The sequence below is a fragment of the Lethenteron reissneri genome, chromosome 49 (genome assembly GCF_015708825.2).
Source record: "Lethenteron reissneri isolate LAM-NWPU_2019-01 chromosome 49, ASM1570882v1, whole genome shotgun sequence".
In the NCBI taxonomy this organism is placed as follows: domain Eukaryota; kingdom Metazoa; phylum Chordata; class Hyperoartia; order Petromyzontiformes; family Petromyzontidae; genus Lethenteron; species Lethenteron reissneri.
Window position 1 is genome coordinate 3021696 of NC_083827.1, and position 21670 is coordinate 3043365.

The following is a 21670-nucleotide window of genomic DNA, read 5'->3' on the forward strand; positions in this document are numbered from 1 at the left end:
TTCATAGCGACGAACGTGGGGGCGGTGTTCTCTGCTGTGGCCCATGACCCGCTCCACCTGGCCCCCTCCACTGACTACCTGCAAACGGGCACCGACAACATTTGGTGAGGGTGCCTCCCCCCCACCCCCCCCCACCCCACCGTCTTATGTCCCCACCAGCGGAATCATGAACATCATCATCATTATAATCGGCGTGGGTCATTAGATATCCATTTCTCACCAATCCGTCCAGCTCCGTCCGGTACGTTGGCTGATTTCAATTCAACGTCTCTGTCGTGCGTTCCCACAGATGATGCGTAAACACATATTCGTGATTTTCTTCTCCAAGCAGTAACCGGTAAACTAAAAAATGACTTCAACAGCTGATAGCTGCAGTACTATACACAACCGTTGGCTTGATCGTTTGGTTGTTTGTTGAACACTTATGAAGAGGTTTTTGCACCCCAAGCGCGTTGTTCGGCACGATGCCCGACTTTTTTCACTGAAGCTCCCAGCATGTTTGGTGAGACGTGGCACATCGTACTATTTTAATTTACCGGGTAAGTCCACTGAGCTACATAGCTCTCTTTCAGAAGCCACCTGGCCACAAATTATAGCTCAACGAAGTGGCTTATCACGTGGAAATGTAAAGTAGCCAAATACGCTAAACGCGTATAAATGTGGAGAGAAAACGGGAGGAGACAGAGAAAAATCCACGCGGCCACAGTGAAAGAGACACAAAGTCGGGATCGAACCCACAACCTCCTGCGTACCAGGCGAGGGAGTTAACATCTTACCACCGCGGCGTTGTTCACCGGTTGCATCGTTCACCTCACCGCCCACAGTGCTGGAGCCGTTCACGGTGGGTGTGGGGGGCACTGCCCGGTTCCTGCTGTCCGACTCCGTGGCGCCGCTGCCGTCGTTGCGATGGACGCACCTCCAGCTGCTGCTGCGCACGCGCGCACGCGACGCTCACGTCCTCTCGGCGTGCTCGCCGGACCGCTCGCACTACGTCTCGCTCGCGGTGAGATGCGCGCGCGAAACACTCCCACTCGGTGAGGCCCCGGTAGCTCGGAGGGTCGGGGGCCCTGTCGGAGACACGGGACCGGCACGACCGACATTCTGAGTTTGAATTTTGGTTTTAGACGCCGGTGATTAAACCGGATGGTGGTCTGACAAAGGTCACCAATGGTTGCAAAAAAACCCATCAGATTAATTGAGCAAAATTTCAGCTCTGTAAAAAAAATTATATATAGAAGTTTTTTTTTTACATGAATCAGAAGTCTCTTTTAAGGATCTCAGTTATATGATATCAAGAGTTCAAATTGTTTAGCTGCTACCTGGAAGATCCTGGCTTCAAATCCAGAATTACTCTGCTTGCGGTCAAACTGGGTTATCGAGTGTGGCAATGGAGCCCTTCATCTCGATGCTGACGACAATGCGTCCCGTGTAGGTGTGCGATGGCCGCGCCTGCGCTCGCCTCGCTCTGCCTGCCGCCGGCGGCGCCGGCGTCGTGGAGTCTCGGCTGACCCTGACGGACCCCGGGGGAGCGGGCCTCGTCTCGGACGGGCGGTGGCACTTGCTGCAGCTGTGGCGGCACGGGGCGGAGGTGACGCTGCGCGTGGATACGGGCGGGCGGCGCCGGGAAAACCGCACCAACACCAGGAGACGCGGCCGCGGCGGCGGCGGCGTCCACACTGAGCTCCAGCTGGACCCGGCCGGCCTGCTCCTAGGAGGCATTGGGCCTTACGGGAACCCCACGAGCTTCAACGGTACGTTACGCGCACGTGCACATGTACACGTGAAGATTATCCGAACCAGTCAAGCTCTTGAGAGTACGTATGCGGGGGGCCTGTGTTTTCTGTGACGACGATTACCTGAACCGCTCCTGGGCCTTCCCGAGGTCGACTCAGTCTTAAGTCAGTACCCGGTGCGGTGTGTAAACACCAGCATTGGGAAGTCAAAGGTGGCCAGGCGTAGTACCGGCCACCCACCCACCCTCTCGTTTGTCGTGCCGGCCTTCATAAGTGCTCGCAAAGAGCACTTGCCCCAAGTAGTCTTTTAAAATCTCAAAAATGATCTGTCTTAGTATTGCATGGGGGAGGTGGTGCAAATGCCTACGTTGATGCGCCTGGAGTGACTTAATACTCCTCATATTTGTTGTTGTTGTTGTGGGGTGCGTGCGTTTGTGAGCGCACGTTGCAGGCTGCGTGCGGGATGTCCGCTTTAACGGGCTCCCCCTGTTGCTGGATGCCGCTCCATCCCTCGCGTCGGGGTCCAGGGCCCCCGTCTCCTCCCCAGTCCCCCGCATCTCGGCCGCCCGTGGCATCAGCGCCGGCTGTGTCTCTGACTCCTGCAGCAGCCGGCCGTGCCGCCCACCATTCCTCTGCGTCGACCTGTGGCACCTGCATCAGTGCAGGTGGCAATCATTCTGGAGGGGGGGGGGGGGGTGGGCCCTCGAACATAGTCCCGAAATATCAAGCTTTTTAAACAAGAGCGCTGCATTGATAAACATTAATTCGAGACCCAAAGATCGTGCTTCCTGGCTTTGAAATCCCTCCTCCACGCGCCACACTGGCGGTGGAACCATCAACCGCATGAGCACATCAACAGCAGGCCAACGCACACATCAAGCCACACGTGTGGTCGTGGCCAAGCAATCCAAACTATGGACCATACAGTAAACCCATGGAGACACGTAAAGACCCATAGAGACCCATATAGACATAGGGATACATTAAAGACCAGCCACGGTATTACGATTGTGGCCACACAACCTCAACTATGGACCGTATAGAGAAACACCTGAAGTCTGCACTCCTTCATTGGAGCAGGAACAGCCAAACCACACGGACTAAAGCCCTCTCGTCACGGCCAGCAGACCTCAACATTGCTGCTAAACGCAAGAGCAGAACTGAATGTTTTTCCCTGCTATGTGTATCAATAACATACGAATTGTGGGTGTTTTGAGCCCAGGGTCAGGGAGGACGAGGGGTGCAATCACCTCCACCCCCCACCTCTTCCTCTTTGGAAAGGCCTAATAATAATAATATTCTACAGTCCTTTGTCAATCTGCTGTCTAGATGAGGGCCTGCACGTGACGTTGGGGGTTATTTGACTTCACTCCGCTGGTCGGTGCGGGCTGGTAATGAAGGGAGGGGGCCAGCTAAAGTGGTCGCAAACTACTTCACCCTTTCACGGACGCCATCGGAAGGGAATCGGAAATCAAAGGCCATGCGGGGGGGAGTGTGGCACAGTTTGGCGCCAGCTATCGTAGAGTGCGGTCGTGTCGCTACCGTTTTCAGTGGTGAGTAAGATGTCTTTAAAAGCAGCGGCGCTACGGCACCTCTAAATAAAATGAACGCGGAGCCGCTTGCGTGTTCTGAGATTCAGCGGTGAATAGGAGCCCACCCTGCGACTTGCAGACGTCTCGGAAGAGGAAAGGGTTAATTGGTAAACATTCCTCGCCTCCCAATGAGACTCAGCGAACCTCTCATGGGGAAACAAGCGGACTAAGAATATATCCTTACCCTTTCCCTCTCAATTCTCCACCCATACTCGTCCAACACAGGTGCCCCGTGGGACAGATGCTCCTGCCGCCCGCTAATGCGAGCGATCCCATCACCGCCGCACGGGCCCCGCCGCCGCCGCCGCCCTCCTCGTCCGCCAGCTCCCCCGGAATCTGCGTCCCGGATCCGTGCTCCCGCGCTGCGTCGCCTCCGTGCCGGAACGGCGGCACCTGCCTCCCCGAGACGCCCACGGCCTTCTCCTGCCGCTGCCGCCACGGCTTTGCCGGCCGCCGCTGCGAGGCACCCGTGGCCGGCGTGCTGCTGGCGGCGGGCGCGGCCGAGGGAGGCCCAACGATCCTGGCCGTGGTCGCGGCGTGCGTGTGCGCCGTGGGCGCTTTCGGCATCATAGGTATCGGATGACGAAACAAGCAACAGCAACAAAACACGAACGCTGCGATTTGCGGCTCGCGTGAGCGCATGAGCGCATGTGCACGTCGCACACGCGTGGCCTCAAAGTGCACCTAACCCGGCGCGAGAAGGATAACGATTTGCATTTGAAGGGTGCTGGCTTAGATGCCTCAGCGGCTCAAAGCGCCTCTAGCATCGCAACTCAGCTCAACCGTCTCTTTGTCCTGCTGGGGAGACTCCCTGATGGCAGCTGCCCCTACGCAGCACGAGGTGCATACGCAGCGCCGGCCTGCACATGGACATGAGTCTGCGGAGGGTCGTACCGACGTCGCCGCCGCTTAGTACAGGACGGAGGCTGCTGCTTTTACGTATGGCCTCAAAGTGCACCTAGCCTGGCACAAGCAACGCGGTCATGTCACCTCTAGTGGTGAAATTATTGGATGAGTTCACTTGCTGCCAATGTACAACTTCATTGGCAAGGGCTATCTGAACCCGTCTAGGGGCTTCCCTAGGTTTACTCGGCCTTAATTAAGTGGATGATATGTGTGTATGGACATCGGCATAAGGGAGATACAGGTGGCCAGGCACGGTGCTGGCCTTGCCACGCTCCTGTGCCGTGCCAGCCTTAGTAGGCACTGGCAACAGCACTGGCCCTTTTATCTGTAAGGCTCTCTCTGGATTTGTTGTATGTACAGTATTGTGTCCATTATATTGGTTGAAATAGGGCACATTCTGCGTGGGGTTCATGAATAACTGGTTGAGGTGTCGGCGTTGTTAAGCTTGTCTTTAGTTTTTATTACTTTTTGTGGACAACAATGATAAGAAAACAACTCAACACCTTCGCCGGTAACACTGCGTGGCCTTTTAAATAATAAGGCGACGTTTCGGGCAATGCCCCTTCTTCATAACACACGTGCTATGAAGAAGGGCCATCGCCCGAAACGTCGCCTTATCTTCGGGCCACAGTGTTTTTAGTGAACGTGTCTTTTTTCCTGTCACCTGTGCTTGTGCACCACTGCCAATGCAGCAACATCACCAGAACAATGTCAACAATAACAAGAATGGTTTCGAGAGCGATTTGGTTTGCTCATTCGATCGCCCGTGAACTGGTTGTTAAAATTCTCACCTTCTGCGCCTTCGCCTCCGTCGTGATGTCTGTAACCCATCGTGCGCTTCGTGTGTCGTTCGCTTGCTTCGTGTATCGTGTCGCCTCTGTTGTGCGGGATTGTGTGTTTCCATCGCTTTACGACTGTCCGTCTCTTTCTGTTTCTCCCAAAGTCGCGTCGTTTGCGAGCGGCGACACGTTTCATTTCGTTTCGCGCGCGTGGGCAGCCTCGCCCGCGTTTCTCAAGTAAGGCCTTGTGTACGACTGTCGACGGTGTCGTCTTGTCATTTCAGTTTTGTCCGGTTTTGTGCGTCTGCCATTTCGCTGTGTGAGCGCGCGCGCGAGCGTCAGAGTTCAGGCGACCAAGCGTCCCGCTTTGGCCGGTGGCTTTGGGAAGGTCCGTCCCCTGCGTCTCCCGTGAAGCTTGAGCGGAGGGGGAAAAAAAAATCGAGATTTTCTTTTTGCCGCCCATCTAAAATGTTGTGGCCTCGTGCTCACTTCGTGATGCTGGCCCTGGGATTGTCGGGACCCACGCTGCGTAGAAACGTGCTGCCGCAGAGGTCGTCCGAGTCCAATTCGATCTCCTGGCACGGCAGCTGAAACAATTGTCTCGGCGGTCGATGGGCAGGTCACATGCGGCGGGGTAAAGTGTGGATACTCCCGCCTCCTCTCTTCTGGGATGTCTGGTCAGAGTGAAAGAGGAGACCAAATGCTATCCAGCTCCATCCAGTGGAGACCCTTCTGCCAATGGTGTGAGCAAGCAATTGCAGGGCTGCACCTTTACCATTTTTCTCTCGTTCATAAGGCTCGGTGGCAGCGTGCTTGACTCAAAATTGAAAGGATGTGAGTTAAATTCCTGGTCGGGGACTGACTTATCAAAGGGCCCATAAGATAACTACCACTTTGGGGGAAGTCTACAGAGATCATCCTGATGGAGAGACTGACTTACTATAATCCAGGTGAATGTGGAATTTCCACCACTGGTTAGAAATTATCTATCACTACTGCGTGGGTGTTCCTCTTCCCGTTGTATCCCTCTGCGATGCGTTTTCGGGTTGTGCCGCGTGTCGTTCGGCACGATGTCCGACGTTTCGCTCCCCGTGCTGGGAGCTTCTTCACGGAGAATAGACTCCAGATCCTGAAGAAGCCCCCAGCACGTGGAGCGAAACGTCGGACATTGTGCCGAATGACACGCGACTCGACCCCAACAACACATCAGAACGCCCCCTAAACATTTTTGTTGGTAAACTGCTCTCAGCCAGCGTTCTTACGCTACTGCCATCGAACCGTGGCAATATTATTGCAGTGTTTGGATATTAGTAACGGGATAGTAATGCATGTTGGTGTGATTATGTATTTTTTTTAAATAAACTAGCGAGCGGGTTTTTTTCTTTCACAATTGTCTGTGCGTACGTTTTAAACGGACGTTGATTTGCCCGCTTCAAGACGATCCGCCAAGTTATTTTGACAAGCCGGAACATTTCTCTGGAATTTATCATCGGCAATTCCCAATTCAAACCAATCGGTATTTTGGTGAATTTCCTAAATCGCAAGGAAGTCACAACCATGCGCTTCAGGTCTCAGAAGCTAAGCTCCGTTGTTGTACTGCACTTTGCCGAACGTCTATGGTCCTCGCTTTCACCAACCCCGTACTGAGCAGCGTGGGGAAGTATGCTCAAATATCCCTTCACGGTGCGGTGAGGCCCTCATCCAGCAGTGGATTTACAAAAGGGCTGTACACGTGCTGCAATAGTTCGACTGCTAATCTTGCAAACCCTCAAATGGCAGGTCAAAACATACCTCTTCGTCGCGGAAATTGAGTTGAGAAAGATGAAAAGTTCATTGAGTAACCGACTTAAATGATTCAGCACTCGGCGGTACCAGAGCTTTTATTCAACAGCTTTCATTGGTTGAATATCAATTGATAAATCATCGTTCAAATCAACCCGCGTTCAACCGTTATCTGTAAACATCTTTCCCTCGTTCATATGCAGTAGAATAAACTTCCACGTGCTCTCATAAACCTCTAAGGAACATGCCGTACACATATTGCCTGAAGCACGCTATGTGAATTCTGACATAACTTATTGTGTACGTACTGATTTGGTAATAACACCACCTTCCCTTCTGCCTCATTCCATCGGTCTACCGCACCCCCCCCCCCCCCCCACCTCTGTTTTCTTGTAGTGGTTTTGTCCATCCTCGCCTGCTGGGTACGGGCGCGGAGCAAGCGTGGACCGCAGCACTCACGGGCGCGGGGGAGCAGCGTTGGAGACGTGCGCGAGAACGTCGTCTCTTACAACGAGGAGGGCGGAGGAGAGGATGACCAGGTGAACTGCACTGCATGTAGTGTGTGTGTGGTGTGTGTGTGGTGTGTAGTGTGTGTAGTGTGTGTGTAGTGTGTGTGTGTAGTGTGTGTCGTGTGTGGGTGGTTGTGTGTAGTGTGTGTAGTGTATGTAGTGTGTGGGTAGTGTGTGTGTAGGGTGTGTATGTCGTGTGTGTGTGTAGTGTGTGTATGTAGTGTGTGTACGTAGTGTGTGTGTATGTAGTGTGTATGTAGTGCGTGTATGCAGTGTGTGTATGTAGTGTGTGTACGTAGTGTGTGTACGCAGTGTGTGTACGTAGTGTGTGTACGTAGTTTGTATACGTAGTGTGCGTACGTAGTGTGTGTGTGTAATGTGTGTATGTAGTGTGCGTACGTAGTGTGTGTATGTAGTGTGCGTACGTAGTGTGTATATGTATTGTATGTAGAAACGTGCGTTGAGATTATTTCGATGACTTTGCAGCAATAAATGTCCACGTGATACGCCACTTCGTTGAGCTATCATTTGTGGCCAGGTCGCTTCTGAAAAAAGACACTCAATAGCTCAGTGGGCCTTACCTGGTAAAATAAAAATATATTGTTTAGTTTTATTTGTATATTTGTTTTAAGTGATTTGTTGACCTTTCCTATACTGTGCACTCCGATTGTGTTTGCATTGTTGGTTGTTCTAACGTTCTGACCCGCCCCTGATACACGTCTGTGAAGGAGCTTCATAGCTCATCGGATTCCTACAATTAAAATATCAATCTGTATGTTGAACTTCTTTCGCGCCGTGCGTAGCCAACCGTGCTAATCGGAGATGCGGGAGAAAGACAACAAACGATGCACAAAAAGCAGTTCCAAACAAATGAGTTTTCAATCTAGATTATTTAAAAGTGCGTAGCTCCAAAGGCTTCTTAATATCGGAAGGAAGAGCGTTCCAGACGACCGCAGAAGCGCATCTGAAAGCGCCGCGCGATGCAGTGATCACCGTCTTTGGTCGATGGCCAACCAAAAGCCGCTACTGCGAGCGTGACCAGAGTTCGCGTGATGGTTTATGCTCCTTGACAACATTCTGGCTTGCTTTTATTCAACTGATCACTTGAACCCACTGAACTGCTCTTTCGATTATGAACACTGTAGTACTGGGGCGTACGATGGTGACGTGGCTTAATGGTTACTACACTAGATGAGAAATCCAGAGGTCGCCAGGACAATTCCATCTGCTGGAGCAGTAGATGAAAAAATGGTGCAAGATTCTTGAATTTGCCTCGCCTCTATCCAGCAGGATAAATGGGTATGGCATGGTAAGTCGATCAGCAATTCTCGAGTGTGGGTGTTTACCACCTCTCCAAAGACGTCTTGCCAGTTTGGAAGAGTAGGCCATAAACACGCTCTTGCTTGACTCACAGTTTGAAGGTTCAGCAGTGGTTTGACAAAGGACTATCACGGTGGCGAGATGTTAGCTACCTCATCTAGTAACCAGGAGATCGTGGGTTCAATCCCGACCATGATGCCTGCATATTTGGAGTTAACATGTTCTCCCTGTGATCGTGTGGATTTTTGTCTGGGTTATTTGGATTTTCCTTCCACATTTAGAATCAGTGTGCATTTAGAGTATGAGGTGTCTATTTCCACATAATAAGCCACTTCGTTAAGCGATCATTTGTGGCCAGGTCGCTTCTGAAAAAGAGCAAATAGTTAATTGGACCTTACCTGGTAAAATAAAAAAAAGTTTATTTTATGCAATTGTAAATGACTAAATGAAACCAAGCAAATGGAACCTATCCGAGAGGATGTCCATCCAGCAGTGGATGGACCGTGACTGACAATGGCCATGACGGTGATGAAACTTGACTGCTTGACTCGCTGCATTCACCAGAACTTGTTCAGCATGGCTGAGCTGCAGAGGCCGCTGCAGGGCCTTGAGTCTCGGCCTGCGGCGGACGGTGAGGGCCCCCCTCGCTTCTCGCCGTCATCGTCGCCGTGCGACGGGGACCCCGAGGGCCCCGCGCTCCCCTGCCGCTCCGACGCGTACTTCTCCGTCATCCGCGGTCGCCCCGGATCGGGTTACGCAGCCCGCTCGTCCGGAACGACGCAGAACGGCGAGCCGAGTGGAAATCCGGAAACGCACAACAAGAACACGGAACCGTACGGTGGAAATCAGGAATTGCACGGCAAGAATTCGGATCTGCAAAGTCAAAATCCGGAATCGTACAACAAGAACCCAGAACTTTATAGCCAGAATCAGGAATTGCACAGTAGGAATATGGAACCGTACGGCATGAATCACGAAGCACACAACAAACATATGGCATTTTACAGCAGGAATTCAGAACTGTACGGCGGAAATCAGGAATTGCACGGTAAAAATCCGGACACGCAAAGTAGGAATCTGGAATCGTTCAACAGGAATCCGGAATTTTACACCCAGAATCAGGAATTGCACAGTAGGAACCTGGAACCGTACGGCAGAAATGAAGAAGTGCATAACAAGAATATTGCATTGTACAGCAGGAATCCAGAACTACACAGCACTAATCAAGAAGCACACAGTAAGGATCCAAAACAATACGGCGGAAATGTGGAAATGCACGAGAGCCTCGAGCTGTGTAGGAACGCGGAATCTCGCAAGCCTATCGTGTCACTCCCGGGCTACGGTATTGGATTTGACCTTGGCCTGCCAGCCCATGGTGGAGGAGAAGGCAGGAGCGCACTTCCTGCCGATCGGAGAAACGTTATCTGGAAATCCTCCGCGCTTCCCCATACCTGGCGCCCCGGCGTCGGAGGCCGCAGCGTCCAACGCCGCTCGCATCGTAACCCCCGAATCTCCGTCTTCGACAGTTCTGCTTGGTTACGGTGGCAGCGGTTGCGGCAGTGTCAGTGGCAGCAGTGGTAGCGGTGGCAGTAGCGGCGGCGGCAGCGGCGGTTTACGTGGTGGCCGCACGGCCGCTTCGGGCCGCCCGGCCCCACCGGCCTTCAAAGCCCAGCGGCCGCCCCCGCCGGACTACAGCCATTATTTGGCTCGGATCATGGCCCGCGCCGAGAACCAGCCGGACGACCCGCCGCCCCGGGTGTACGCCGTGGAAGGCGGCGGCACGCCGGCCGGCAGCCTCAGCACCATCACGTCCGGCGAGTGGGGAGAGGAGGAGTTGGATTGTGGTGGAGGTGGCGGCGGTGGCGGCTGTGACGGTGTTCGTGGGTGCCGGGGTCTCGCTTTGCATTCCACGAGTGGGGGGCACAGGGGGGCTGTCCTCGGGGGGGAGGACGGCACGAGGGGAGATGGAGCGCGGTTGGTGTGGGTGGTGGATGCCGTCACGGAGAAAACTTGAGCGGCGTCCGTTCGTTCGTGCGCGTCCGTTTCACTTGTTAATTTTGTTTAGTATTTTTTTTAGCACTAATTAAGTCACGTTTCCGTCATGGGTGTCTCGGCAGTGCTGGCTAATTGAACTACGTACTATTTGTATTTTTACCAGGAAAGATCCACTGAGCTATGCAGCTCTTCTTCAGAAGCGACCTCGCCACAAATGATTGCTTCAACGGCGTGGCTTATCATCACGTGGACATATAGAGCAGCCAAATAATCTAAACACGTGTTGCTCAATGTGGAGGGAAAACAGAAATACCTTGGTGAAAGATCCAAGTGACCACGGGGAGAACATAGAAACTTCAAATATACAGCAGGCGTCAGGGTCGGGATCTAACCCACTCCCTCCTGCATGCCAGGCTACGCAATTAACACCTCGCCACCGCGGCACCCTAATTTGCTCTGACATGGCCATTACAAGACCCTCAGAGCCCCCCCCCCCCCCCCCCCACACGTCGATGAATCTAGATTTGAAGCTTTCGTGACTGCAAGGATTCATAATCTTAGGTTTTTTCGGTAAAGTCACGTAGGTAAAAATAAATAATGATAATAAATATATAATAATATACATTTCTTACTTTCCTTTATATTGTTATTTCTAGTATTATTTTTAATTAATCGTATTTCTTTTTTCCTACGTGACTTTACCGAAAAAACCTAAGAGTATGTTGATGAATATGTTGCTTGTGTCTTCGGTCATTCTTGTGCCAAAAACTTCATGCAGTTCAGCAATAATTTCTCATCCAATTTCACGCCTCTGTCCTCATGCATGTAACAGTAATATGACGATAATAGTGAGTAAGCCTTTGCTAATCCACTGCTGGATGAAGGCCTCTCCGTGGAGTGTATTTTGTGGGAGGTGATTGACCATACTTCACCACACTGGTCAGTGCGGGTTGGTGAAATATTCGCCAAGAAATACCTCAGCACTTACGGAAGATAACCTAATATGCATAACGGTTTAAGTTGTATTAGCTTATATAATTTAATTAAAGTTGTTTACCTCTGCAACACAAATAGACCTCAGACATTTCAAATTACTAATTATATGGTGATACTACGTTGGCAGTGGTGCAAAAAATTTAACTCAATACATTCGTCAATAAGACTGTGGCCTTAAAAGGAACATTTTTAATAGGCGTTACACAATAAGTGACATTTTGGACTTTCAAGAATGGCCAATGCCTAAAATGTCATCTATTATATTTATATTTTAAGGCGACGTGTTATTGACAATTGTATTTTAAATTACAATTCGGATTTACAGTCTCGGGTTCTGAGTTTGAATTCCTGACTAATGTACATCGCTTATCGGGCAAGCGGCTTCACTCACTGTTGTTATTATTCAGACCAAATCAGTGTTTATCTCTGCTATGGCAGGGTTCCAGTTTTTCCATACAATTTTCGACTGGATGAATTAATAACAGAGTTTCAGTAAATACACATTAACGCATTCGAGAGGAGAACCACCGCGGAGATGGAGCGATGGAATCAACTCGTGTGTGAGAGTGAGATGGATCGTGGCGTTGCAGGAGCGCGAGGGATGGACACGGCTTTGGGAGGCAATGGAGAGACGATCACTCGTGATAATAATGATGGTGATTATCAAGATATTCAACAGACATGCGTCTCTATGAGATCTCTTTTACCAGTGGCAAAATATAGTACTAGGTTTTTACCCTTTTAAACTGGTACAAAACTGACACCTTTATTCAAGGCATCATGTTTGCAATAACAACAACACAAGTAGTCAAAAAAGCAAACAAAAAGAAGAAACTCTGATAATGATAATAATATGCACTGTCCTTGAAGTAATATGCACTGTCCTTGAAGTTGTCATTATCAGAGTTGCTTCTTTTTGTTTGCTTTTTTGACTACTTGTGTTGTTGTTATTGCAAACATGATGCCTTGAATAAAGGTGTCAGTTTTGTACCAGTTTAAAAGGGTAAAAACCTACTACTTAGACATGCGTCTGTCTGTTCCACACAGTGGTATCAAAGGGCTGTTCCATAGAGCATCTGCATCCAAACAATATCGCTTTAACAGTCCAGACTCTGCTGATGAGACTAATAAGTTCAACACCGGAGCAGTGTTTAGCTGATGAAACAAGTACTGTTGGAGAATATTTGACCTAAAGGCCAATAGGCTGATAGATCTAATTTTTTTCATGTGAAAAGGTAAAATAGTTGTATTTATTATTTATTTGATAACCCATAATCTCCTATGTAAGCTGACAATGCCTTTTTGTCCTATTGTATTATTCTATGTTGATGGGATTTAGATCGGTAAACAAGAGTGAAGGAATTGATATCCAGCAAATCCAATCTTTTTCAGATACCGTTACATTTTTCCTGCGACGTTGTACGTGCAACCATGAATCTAACATTAATTACCCTTGATCAGTCCTGAATCTGTGAGCATCTCTCACAGCCCTGCGGTGCAACTATCGAGCTCCTGCATGCAAGCTGACTTAATTGTTCCATGCCCGTGGTGAATTGCCCATGTTCACTCCTTTGACTGGCACTCTGTCGTTAGTCTCGACCACCGGTTGCCATCGTCCTTTCTCGCCCCGACGCGTACTGCCCAAGCCACTGTTCTTCACAGTCAACGTGATGTCTGTAACTTGCGTACGTTCCCCGAACGAGCATCTAACGTAGATTTCATTGAATATGGGGACTAACAATTTTGCACTGCGATGAAAGTTAAATGCGTGCAGGGTAACGTAAACACTTGGAGAAAGGTGAAGCTTAGTTAAAACAATTGTATGAATTTGTAGGAGAAATGTTGTTTCTTTTTTATACCTTGTGGCTGATGAGAATAAACGTGCATTTGTAACTACCCTGCTTTTTGTGATTTTGTGAACGCATTCAACATCCAATTAAGTAGCTTTGAGCCTGCATGATGCTTGGATGGATAACCACCATGCACACACAGGGTGTCATAGGATTTGGGGCCGTCCATAAATGACGTCACGCGATTTTTGACGATTTTTTACCCCCCCCCCCCCTTCGTCACACGGCGTCACAAAAAGTCAGACCCACCCTCAAATATGACGTCACAAAGCTCTGCCCCCCCCCCCCAATAAAACATGCTTCAAATCTCTTTCAACTATTGTCATTATAATGTGGCGCTGAACTCTGATGTTCTCGGAGAATTTGATTATTAAAAAGTCTATTTAATTAAGTAGAACGTGTTGTCTATATTTATTTAAAGTTGCGCATTTTGATGTGACGTCACATTTCTCACCCCCCCCCTCGTCACACATCGTCACAAATGTATGACCCCACCCCCCCTAGGTGCGTGACGTAATTTATGGACGGCTCCTTTGTGGTACCATTATAGGGCAGTGCAGCGAAATGCATTGCAAGGTACTATTCCCTTCACGTCTATGCTCCCTGCTCTTACCAATTAGTAATGACCAGCGTGGTGAAGTAAGGTCACAAATGAAATTAAAATTAATAAAAAATGAAACAATACAATCTGGCTGTGACGGTCCCACCTGATGACGGAGACTTGTGTTGCCTCCGAAACGTGATTTTATTGTTTTCTTTTTATTAATTTTAATTTCATTTTTTACCTACGTGACTTTACCGAAAGAACTACGAGTATGAATCCTTGCAGTCACGAAAGCTTCAAATCTAGAATTAAGGTCACAAACTCAACATGGCCCACACGGCGTGGGAAGGCCATCATCCAGCGGTGGATTAAAAAGGCTGTACATGTACATGGAGGATATAAATGACTCTTGTGGAAAAATATTGAATGGAATTCATTTTCTCTTCAATATTTCTCAAAACAGTTGAATGTTTTCAACGTGAAATGCTCTTTACGTCTTGTATGTTACAATTTAGAACACTTTCTCAAGAAACTTTTGGACGATGACCTTTGCACACCATGGAATGTACGGGAAATGTTTGACCATACTTCACCACGATGCTCCGTCTAGGTTGCAAAAGGAGGCTGGGAGGAGGTGAGTGTGGGGAGGCCGGTTTCGATGCCATCGATGGTACGGTGGTCATGTGATGTGATGCTGTTTCTCGTTCATTCAATGATCTCCGGTATAACTGAGAGCACGTGCTCTATCCGGATTGTGACAATGAACACATTCCTCCTGCGGAGGGAGCTGGTAGGAACGTTGGGTTGCTCGGTCAATGGCCAGGGTCAACGGCGGCGTGGTGTATTCCGCAAATATGTTGAGTTTTATAAGGACACCACGGGGTGACCAGCCCCTCCCCACCCAGCCCCACCCCCCACCCAGCCCCCCCCCTCTCCACCCAGCCCCACCCCTCCCATTTTTTGATGCACGACGGACGGACACAATAATCCCCTGTGGGCTGATGGAACTAGGAGGTTCCTACCAGTATAAACATTTCATTTCGAGGCTCATGTTGAGTGAACTGCGGTTGAAGAATGTTGAGCTCATCTTTATCTGTACAGCAAAGCGCAAAATACAGACGAATAAAACTAAAATCTGAATCACCATTACAAAGTTAAATTGCTGTTATTGCTATTATTGGGATACGTATCGAGCGAAGTATTATCGTATCGTGAAAGATAATATCGCCATTCTATTGCGTATGGATATATGTTCAGGAGCGAATTAATGAAATCCTATTGTCGAGGTCTACTGGCCACGTGCAGTTGTTGCTACTCCACCAATCAACGAGCGCAGACGACGACAGTTAACGATACCTTGCGTCGACGTCAGATGTAAAGAATCGATTATTTTAATCGTGACATGGAGTCGCGATTATCGAATCACCCTCAGCCCACGCCAATCTCAATCAAGCTCCGCCCTACAATATAAAAAATGCAACACATTTGTGGCCTTAAAAGGAAAAAGATATCTATAATAGGGAAGTAATAAAATAATAAAAATAAAACATAATAAAACAATTCTCACGACGTTTTCGGCCACAACGCAAGCAGGACGGCTGCTTGCGTTGTGGCCGAAACGTCGTGAGAATTGTTTTATTATGTTTTATTTTTATTATTTTATTACTTCCCTTCTACGTGACTTTACCGAAAGAACCAAGAAGATGAATCCCTGCAGTCACGAAAGCTTTACATCGAAATATCTATAATAGCCGACGTTTTGGGCAATTGCCCTTCTTGGTGAACAGTTAACAAAAAATGGCATTTGAACATGAAGCTATGAATAGATAACTATGAAAAGGAAACATCATATGCCAAGTTAAAAACTGAAGTGGTTTTCAGTGCAGTATCCACGCTATCTCTGTGGCCCATTTATACGCGCTATGAACAAGGGCTATTGCCTGAAACGTCGCCTATTGTATAATGTATTTTATTTTCAAGGCCACACAGTGTTGCTCTTAGCGAACGTGTTGATGCTTACTTTGTTAATTGTGCTTGTGCACCACTGCCAAAGCAGCATCAGCATTCTAGATTTGAAGCTTTCGTGACTGCAAGGATTCATACTCTTAGTTCTTTCGGTAAAGTCACGTAGGTAAAAAATGAAATTAAAATTAATAAAAATAAAAAAATCACGACGTTTCGGAGGCAACACAAGTCTCCGTCATCAGGTGGGACCGTCACAGCCAGATTTGCTGCATCAAGTGACCTACCTGATTTTTTATTTTATTTTAATTAATTTTAATTTCATTTTTTACCTACGTGACTTTATCGAAAGAACTAAGAGTACAGCATCAGCATCACCACCACTATCAAAACTTGTAAACGTGACCACGTTAACATGTTGTTAGTTGAAAATAATAATTCCATTTATAAAGCGATTTTCATCAAGGATCTCAAAGCGCTGATGGTTTTGTTCATGTTTTGTTTCTGACGTAGTAACCAGGTTTCTTTGGTGCAACCAGCTGCCTCTCGACAATGAGAATGAGAAGGTATTCCCCGGTGACTTCGACTTATGCCGAAATAAACCATCCAGTTCAGCCACCAAACAACCACTAAACATCTCGCCTGCAAACTAAACCCCGCCCCTCAACCGCACAGCCCCGCCCACCCGCACCAAGCCCCGCCCACCGCGACCAAGCCACGCCCATAATTAAGCCCCGCTTACCCACACCAAGCCCCGCCCACCGCGACCAAGCCACGCCCATAATTAAGCTCCGCCCCTCCCCAACACAACCCTCCCCCAATCTCTGCCGACAAGCCCCGCCTACCCCAACTAAGCCCCGCCCATTGCGACCAAGCCCCGCCCATCATTAAGCTCCGCCCATCCCAACACAACCCTTCCTCAATCCCTGCCGATAAGCCCCGCCCACCCACACTAAGCCCCGCCCACCGCGACCAAGCCACGCCCATAATTAAGCTCCGCCCCTCCCCAACACAACCCTCCCCAATCTCTGCCGATAAGCCCCGCTTACCCCAACTAAGCCCCGCCCACCGCGACCAAGCCACGCCCATAATTAAGCTCCGCCCCTCCCCAACACAACCCTCCCCCAATCCCTGCCGACAAGCCCCGCCCACTCCAACGAAACCCCTCCCCTTTAAACCCCCCACGCCCCGCCCACCCACACCAAGCCCCGCCCCCAACACAACCCTCCCCCAATCCCTGCCGACAAGCCCCGCCCACCCCAACTAAGCCCCGCCCACCTACACCAAGCTCCGCCCCCCAACACAACCCTCCCCCAATCCCTGCCGACAAGCCCCGCCCACCCCAACAAAACCCCGCCCCTTTAAACCCTCTAAGCCCCGCCCACTCACACCAAGCCCCGCCCACCCACAACAAATTTCCCGCGGCGAGCGGAGCGTTGCGTAGCGGCAGCGCGTGTGGCGCACACACAGCGCGCGATGCGGCACCGGCGGCGGCGGCGCTAATACAAATTGCTCGGTGAAGAGTAACAACTGCACTCACGCTTGGCTTGGCTCGACTGTGGGCAAAGATGTTACGCTGCGCCGAGGTGGCGGGAAGTTATCGTGCGTGAGGGGATCGCCCTCGCTACACCGCCACCTCCCCCCTTCTCCCTCCCCACGTCCCTCAGCCGCCGACACGGAGCGGCCATCTTCAGTGGCGTGAGGCGGCCGCGCCGTGAGGGAGCCCCGCTGAGCGAGGGTGGTGAGATGAGCCTCTCGCCTCCGCTCGGCGATTCATTCGACGACGACGACGAGGAGGAGGACGAGGAGAGCCGAGAGACGCCGCTCCGCCACAGGTTCCCGCTGTTGTCTTCTCCGTCCTCCCGCTAGGCGATGTCGCGACGTCGCCCGCTGCTTTTGTCGTTGCGTCTCGTCTCGTCGTGCCGCCGAGGGGTTTGCGAGATGATTTTGTTTTACTAACGAGGGCTTTTCACCCCCTTTTTTATGGCAACAAAACTGACACCTTTTGCAAGGAGCCACGTTTACATTAACCACGATACTTGCAGTCAAATGCAAACACAAAACAACACTGATACTGGCTAGCAAAGGAGGCCTCGTGATGGAGATAATTAACAATGTTGCGCTCTGGGTTTCTCGTGTTGCGCTGTTTGATCAGACGGCACCAAGCCAGCCGAAGTAATGTTTTATTGCGTGTGGCAATGTAATGTGTAGTTAAAGTGGAGATGCTTTGCACGGCTGCGTTGGCTGTGCAGCGAAATCCACGGTTGCACTGTACTCCTATGCGCCACAACCCCCCCCCCCCCCTCCAGACGTTACCAGCGTGGTTAAGTATGGTCAAATTCTGTAACATCCACGACTGCCACGTGGGTGAGCGCCTCAATCATCCAGCAGTGGATTGACGAAAGGGCTGATGTGCACATGCGCTAAAGCCGCGTGCGTCATTAGTTTCAAGTGAACGTTGATGAATGTGAAACGAATGCTGACAATCGGTTTAACGTGTTACTTACAGTCGTGGTAGTGAACACAATATTACTGAGAGGGCCCACAACGTAACTAGTATCCCTTATCTGTAACATCGCTTAGTTGCATCAACACTTGTTCAAGCAAGCGTCACTGCTGATGAGACACTGCGTGGCGAAACTGGTCCCGAGTTGTTCTTGTTTTGAATCGAATCTGATGAAATTATGCACTTCCCACAATGATTGGTTGTATTAAATACTTTTATTTCGTGTATGTGGAGAGACGGAGACTATATAGGGCCACATTGTTCAATTATAATTATATTTAGAGGCAACTTTTTATGAAAATTAATTTATTTTACAGTTTTTAACATTTATCCGGATTTGTTTTTGGGTCGCGCCACTTAGTAGATTTATGCCTAAACCCATCACCACCCAGCAAGATTTTCACGCTTACAAATGTACACATTATTATGTATACGTGGCTAATGTGATCAAATTCTGACCAATAAGGCTCCTCCCTCCTCGCCGGTGGCTTAAGAGTTTCCACGACTCCCTTTTAACATCCACGTACGACAACGTTTCGAGTGAGGCCGACTACGCTGACCCACCGTGACACCACCCACAGCGCAGATCGTTCCCCAGTCCTTGGTAATTTGGGGCCTGGCTGCTTTTAATTATTACACTTTATTTAACTTGCCCTGCTGTCTGGATTATATTCTTTCAAATTGTTGACGCTTAATATGTTCGGATCTACGAAGACTAACGAGATGAAACTGGGTACAGAAACTCGTGTCGCGTGACAATTCAAGATTTAATTTAAAGAACCGGTTCAGGTACCGCCGATCCTGGGCCTTTTCCACTTAAAATTGTATTGCACTATTTCAAATATATTATAATTATCCAGGCAATCATGAAACTAATGTTAGTGTCTGGATTGAGATCTTATAATGAATATGCACATATACAAATTATTTTGTACAAGATTAACATTAAAATAAATTGGATTAGAAAAAGTTTTTAATTATACACACTTTGATTTGTCCTCAAAAGTAGAAAATACATTATTTCGACCCCAGAATAAATAATATTTGACGTGTTGAATACAAGTGGGTGATTTCCTTTAGATTTACTACATTTTCTGTGGTCAAAATAATTTATTTTCTACTTTTCAGTGCAAATCAAAGTGTGTGCATTGAAAATACATGATTTTACCTAATTTAATTGTTAAAACAACTTCAAAGTCATCTAATTTTACTGGGTCTTCATACCGACTTCTATTTGCATGGCCTGCTTTTTATATGTTGATTACAAATATTTGTCTTCAAAGAACTCTTATTATTCGAAAATGATGCCTTGTGTGCTCTTTGATATTGCTTTCTGTGGTTATTGAGTCATTGTTTGTACAATATACTTATCATGTTACAGGTAAATTAGTTGTGTTGGTTTGTTATTGAGTGTACTTTGTAGTATAGTTTAAATAGGGACTTTTTGATAATGCAGCACTTAGTTTAAATAAAAATATAATCGATGCTACATACTACAATAACATACGTTTTAAGTTCGTATTGAACCTTATTTTTCCATACTAAATAGAAGTATAAACATCAAAGGTGAACTTGATTGGGATTGAAGGTGATTTAAGTAAATAGAAGTAGTGTGGTTTTCCCTGAAAGTACCTTCCACAGAGGAGATGGAACGATTAAATGAACTAATTTGCGGGTGCTGTGTGGGTGATCGCACCTTGAAGCTTTAATCCAGCATTGGACAGATCATAGTTCTGATCTGCCCTTGCTGCAAATATATGAAAAATAACTTAATAGCCCATCGGATTCCTCCAGTATAAATGCATATTCTGATTCTGATAGCCGATAATGTTTGTATAATTAGTCAAATACAGCATGGAAGGAGGCACGTTGGCGTTGTGTACAAATTTTACATCACCATTGTAACACTGAATTATAATAATCATAACAACAATCATATAATTTTGCACAGGAAAGCCTCACTGACTAGTGGGACTTTTCCCCGGTTCCCTGAAACGAATGAATGGATTAATGTGCGAGAAAACCCACCATCCCTTACAAGGGGTGTTGCACGCACAGTTTCAATAATTCATCTACTGTCATTTTCTGGCCACCTCAATTGCCCAGACAGGAAAATTAATGCATAGTTAAGAACAAATGAAAAGTAAAGCCTGTGCATGTGTTGAGTGTGCATGCCCTGCATTCTGTAATTTATACAGGAAAGCCTCGCTGTGTCTCAGGACTCTTTTCAGGAGGGTCCTGCTCCATTTGAATGTTTTTGGCCGATTTGCGTTTCAATGAGTGGTTTTAATATGGAAGAAAACCGGAGAACTGGGAGATCTTGCCTGTATTGAGACTAAAACGTTTGCACTGATGGGTTCAGAAACCGCTTACTGTACTGCCATATCCTGGCCTCCTTGCAGCCCAGTGAGTTTGGAGTGTCACAAATCTGTGGTCTGCCAACCCCTGCTTCCAAAGCGGTGAGTCACAGGCATGCAACCACTACCTGAGTTCTATTTCACAGATATATGTTGTGGCAGAGTGTTTATAGCACTGCGGCCACCTGAGTTGGATTCCCAGCCATTGCTAGCATCAGTTGCGAGGGACTTCTGACCCTGTCTTGGCCCTCCCCTTTCACGAAGTCCTACTGACCAGCGTGGCGAAGTATGGTCAAACAATTCTCATGGCTGACACAGTGTGGGAAGGCTTTTATCCAACACTGGATATACAAAAGAACGCAAAGAGTATAGTACAGTACAACACTCCTAATAATGTAGCCTGCAGCAGCCTGCAACACTTGTTTTATGCATGGTCATCACCCTTTTATGAACTATCCAAGCTGAAACCTTGCTAGCTTCCGAGAACAGCAACAAGTGAGTTTGCAATTTCCTGCATCTTTAATTTGAATACCGATGTTGTCATTTGTAGGTCTGACATGGCGATGTGCGTATTGTGACATAAAACAACAACAACTGGAAAGGACTGGTCAACAACCCAACTCGCAAGCTCAAGAAAAACCCAGCCCCAGGTTCATCACCGCAGAGGAGAGGGCAGGGCTCAGGAGGCTGTCTACGACCGGAGGATGAACCATCAGAGGGCCGAGAGACCGAAGCGTAACAGAATACAGAAGCAACGGGTTGGCCAACTTTTATAACACAATTCTTTCATGTTTGTATGTTGTGCTGGTCACACCCACCCCCCTGTCGCGCTCTGCTCG

At 48.5% G+C, this 21670-nt stretch overlaps 2 protein-coding genes across 4 annotated transcripts in view; both read left to right on the top strand.

Moving 5' to 3' along the window:
* Positions 1 to 11108, top strand: part of LOC133354888 (neural-cadherin-like) — a 76151-nt gene extending 65043 nt beyond the window's left edge. Inside the window, 6 exon segments of the mRNA XM_061572040.1 lie at positions 825 to 1003; positions 1433 to 1751; positions 2185 to 2398; positions 3551 to 3897; positions 7189 to 7331; positions 9186 to 11108. Of these exon segments, the coding sequence (XP_061428024.1) occupies positions 825 to 1003; positions 1433 to 1751; positions 2185 to 2398; positions 3551 to 3897; positions 7189 to 7331; positions 9186 to 10202 (2219 nt within the window). The 3' untranslated portion in view covers positions 10203 to 11108.
* Positions 11109 to 17378: 6270 nt separating this feature from the next.
* LOC133354960 (protein Jumonji-like) overlaps positions 17379 to 21670 on the top strand; it is a 35849-nt gene continuing 31557 nt past the window's right edge. For 2 of the 3 annotated variants that reach the window (XR_009756652.1, XM_061572198.1), the window contains exons 1-2: positions 17379 to 17803; positions 21382 to 21589. Coding sequence is in view for 2 of the 3 variants with exons in the window: in XM_061572198.1 (XP_061428182.1) it covers positions 21536 to 21589 (54 nt within the window). In the remaining variant the exon portion in view is untranslated. Of the gene's footprint in view, positions 17804 to 18832; positions 19079 to 21381; positions 21590 to 21670 lie in introns of those variants that run through there. The other variant, XM_061572199.1, reaches the window with a different exon arrangement.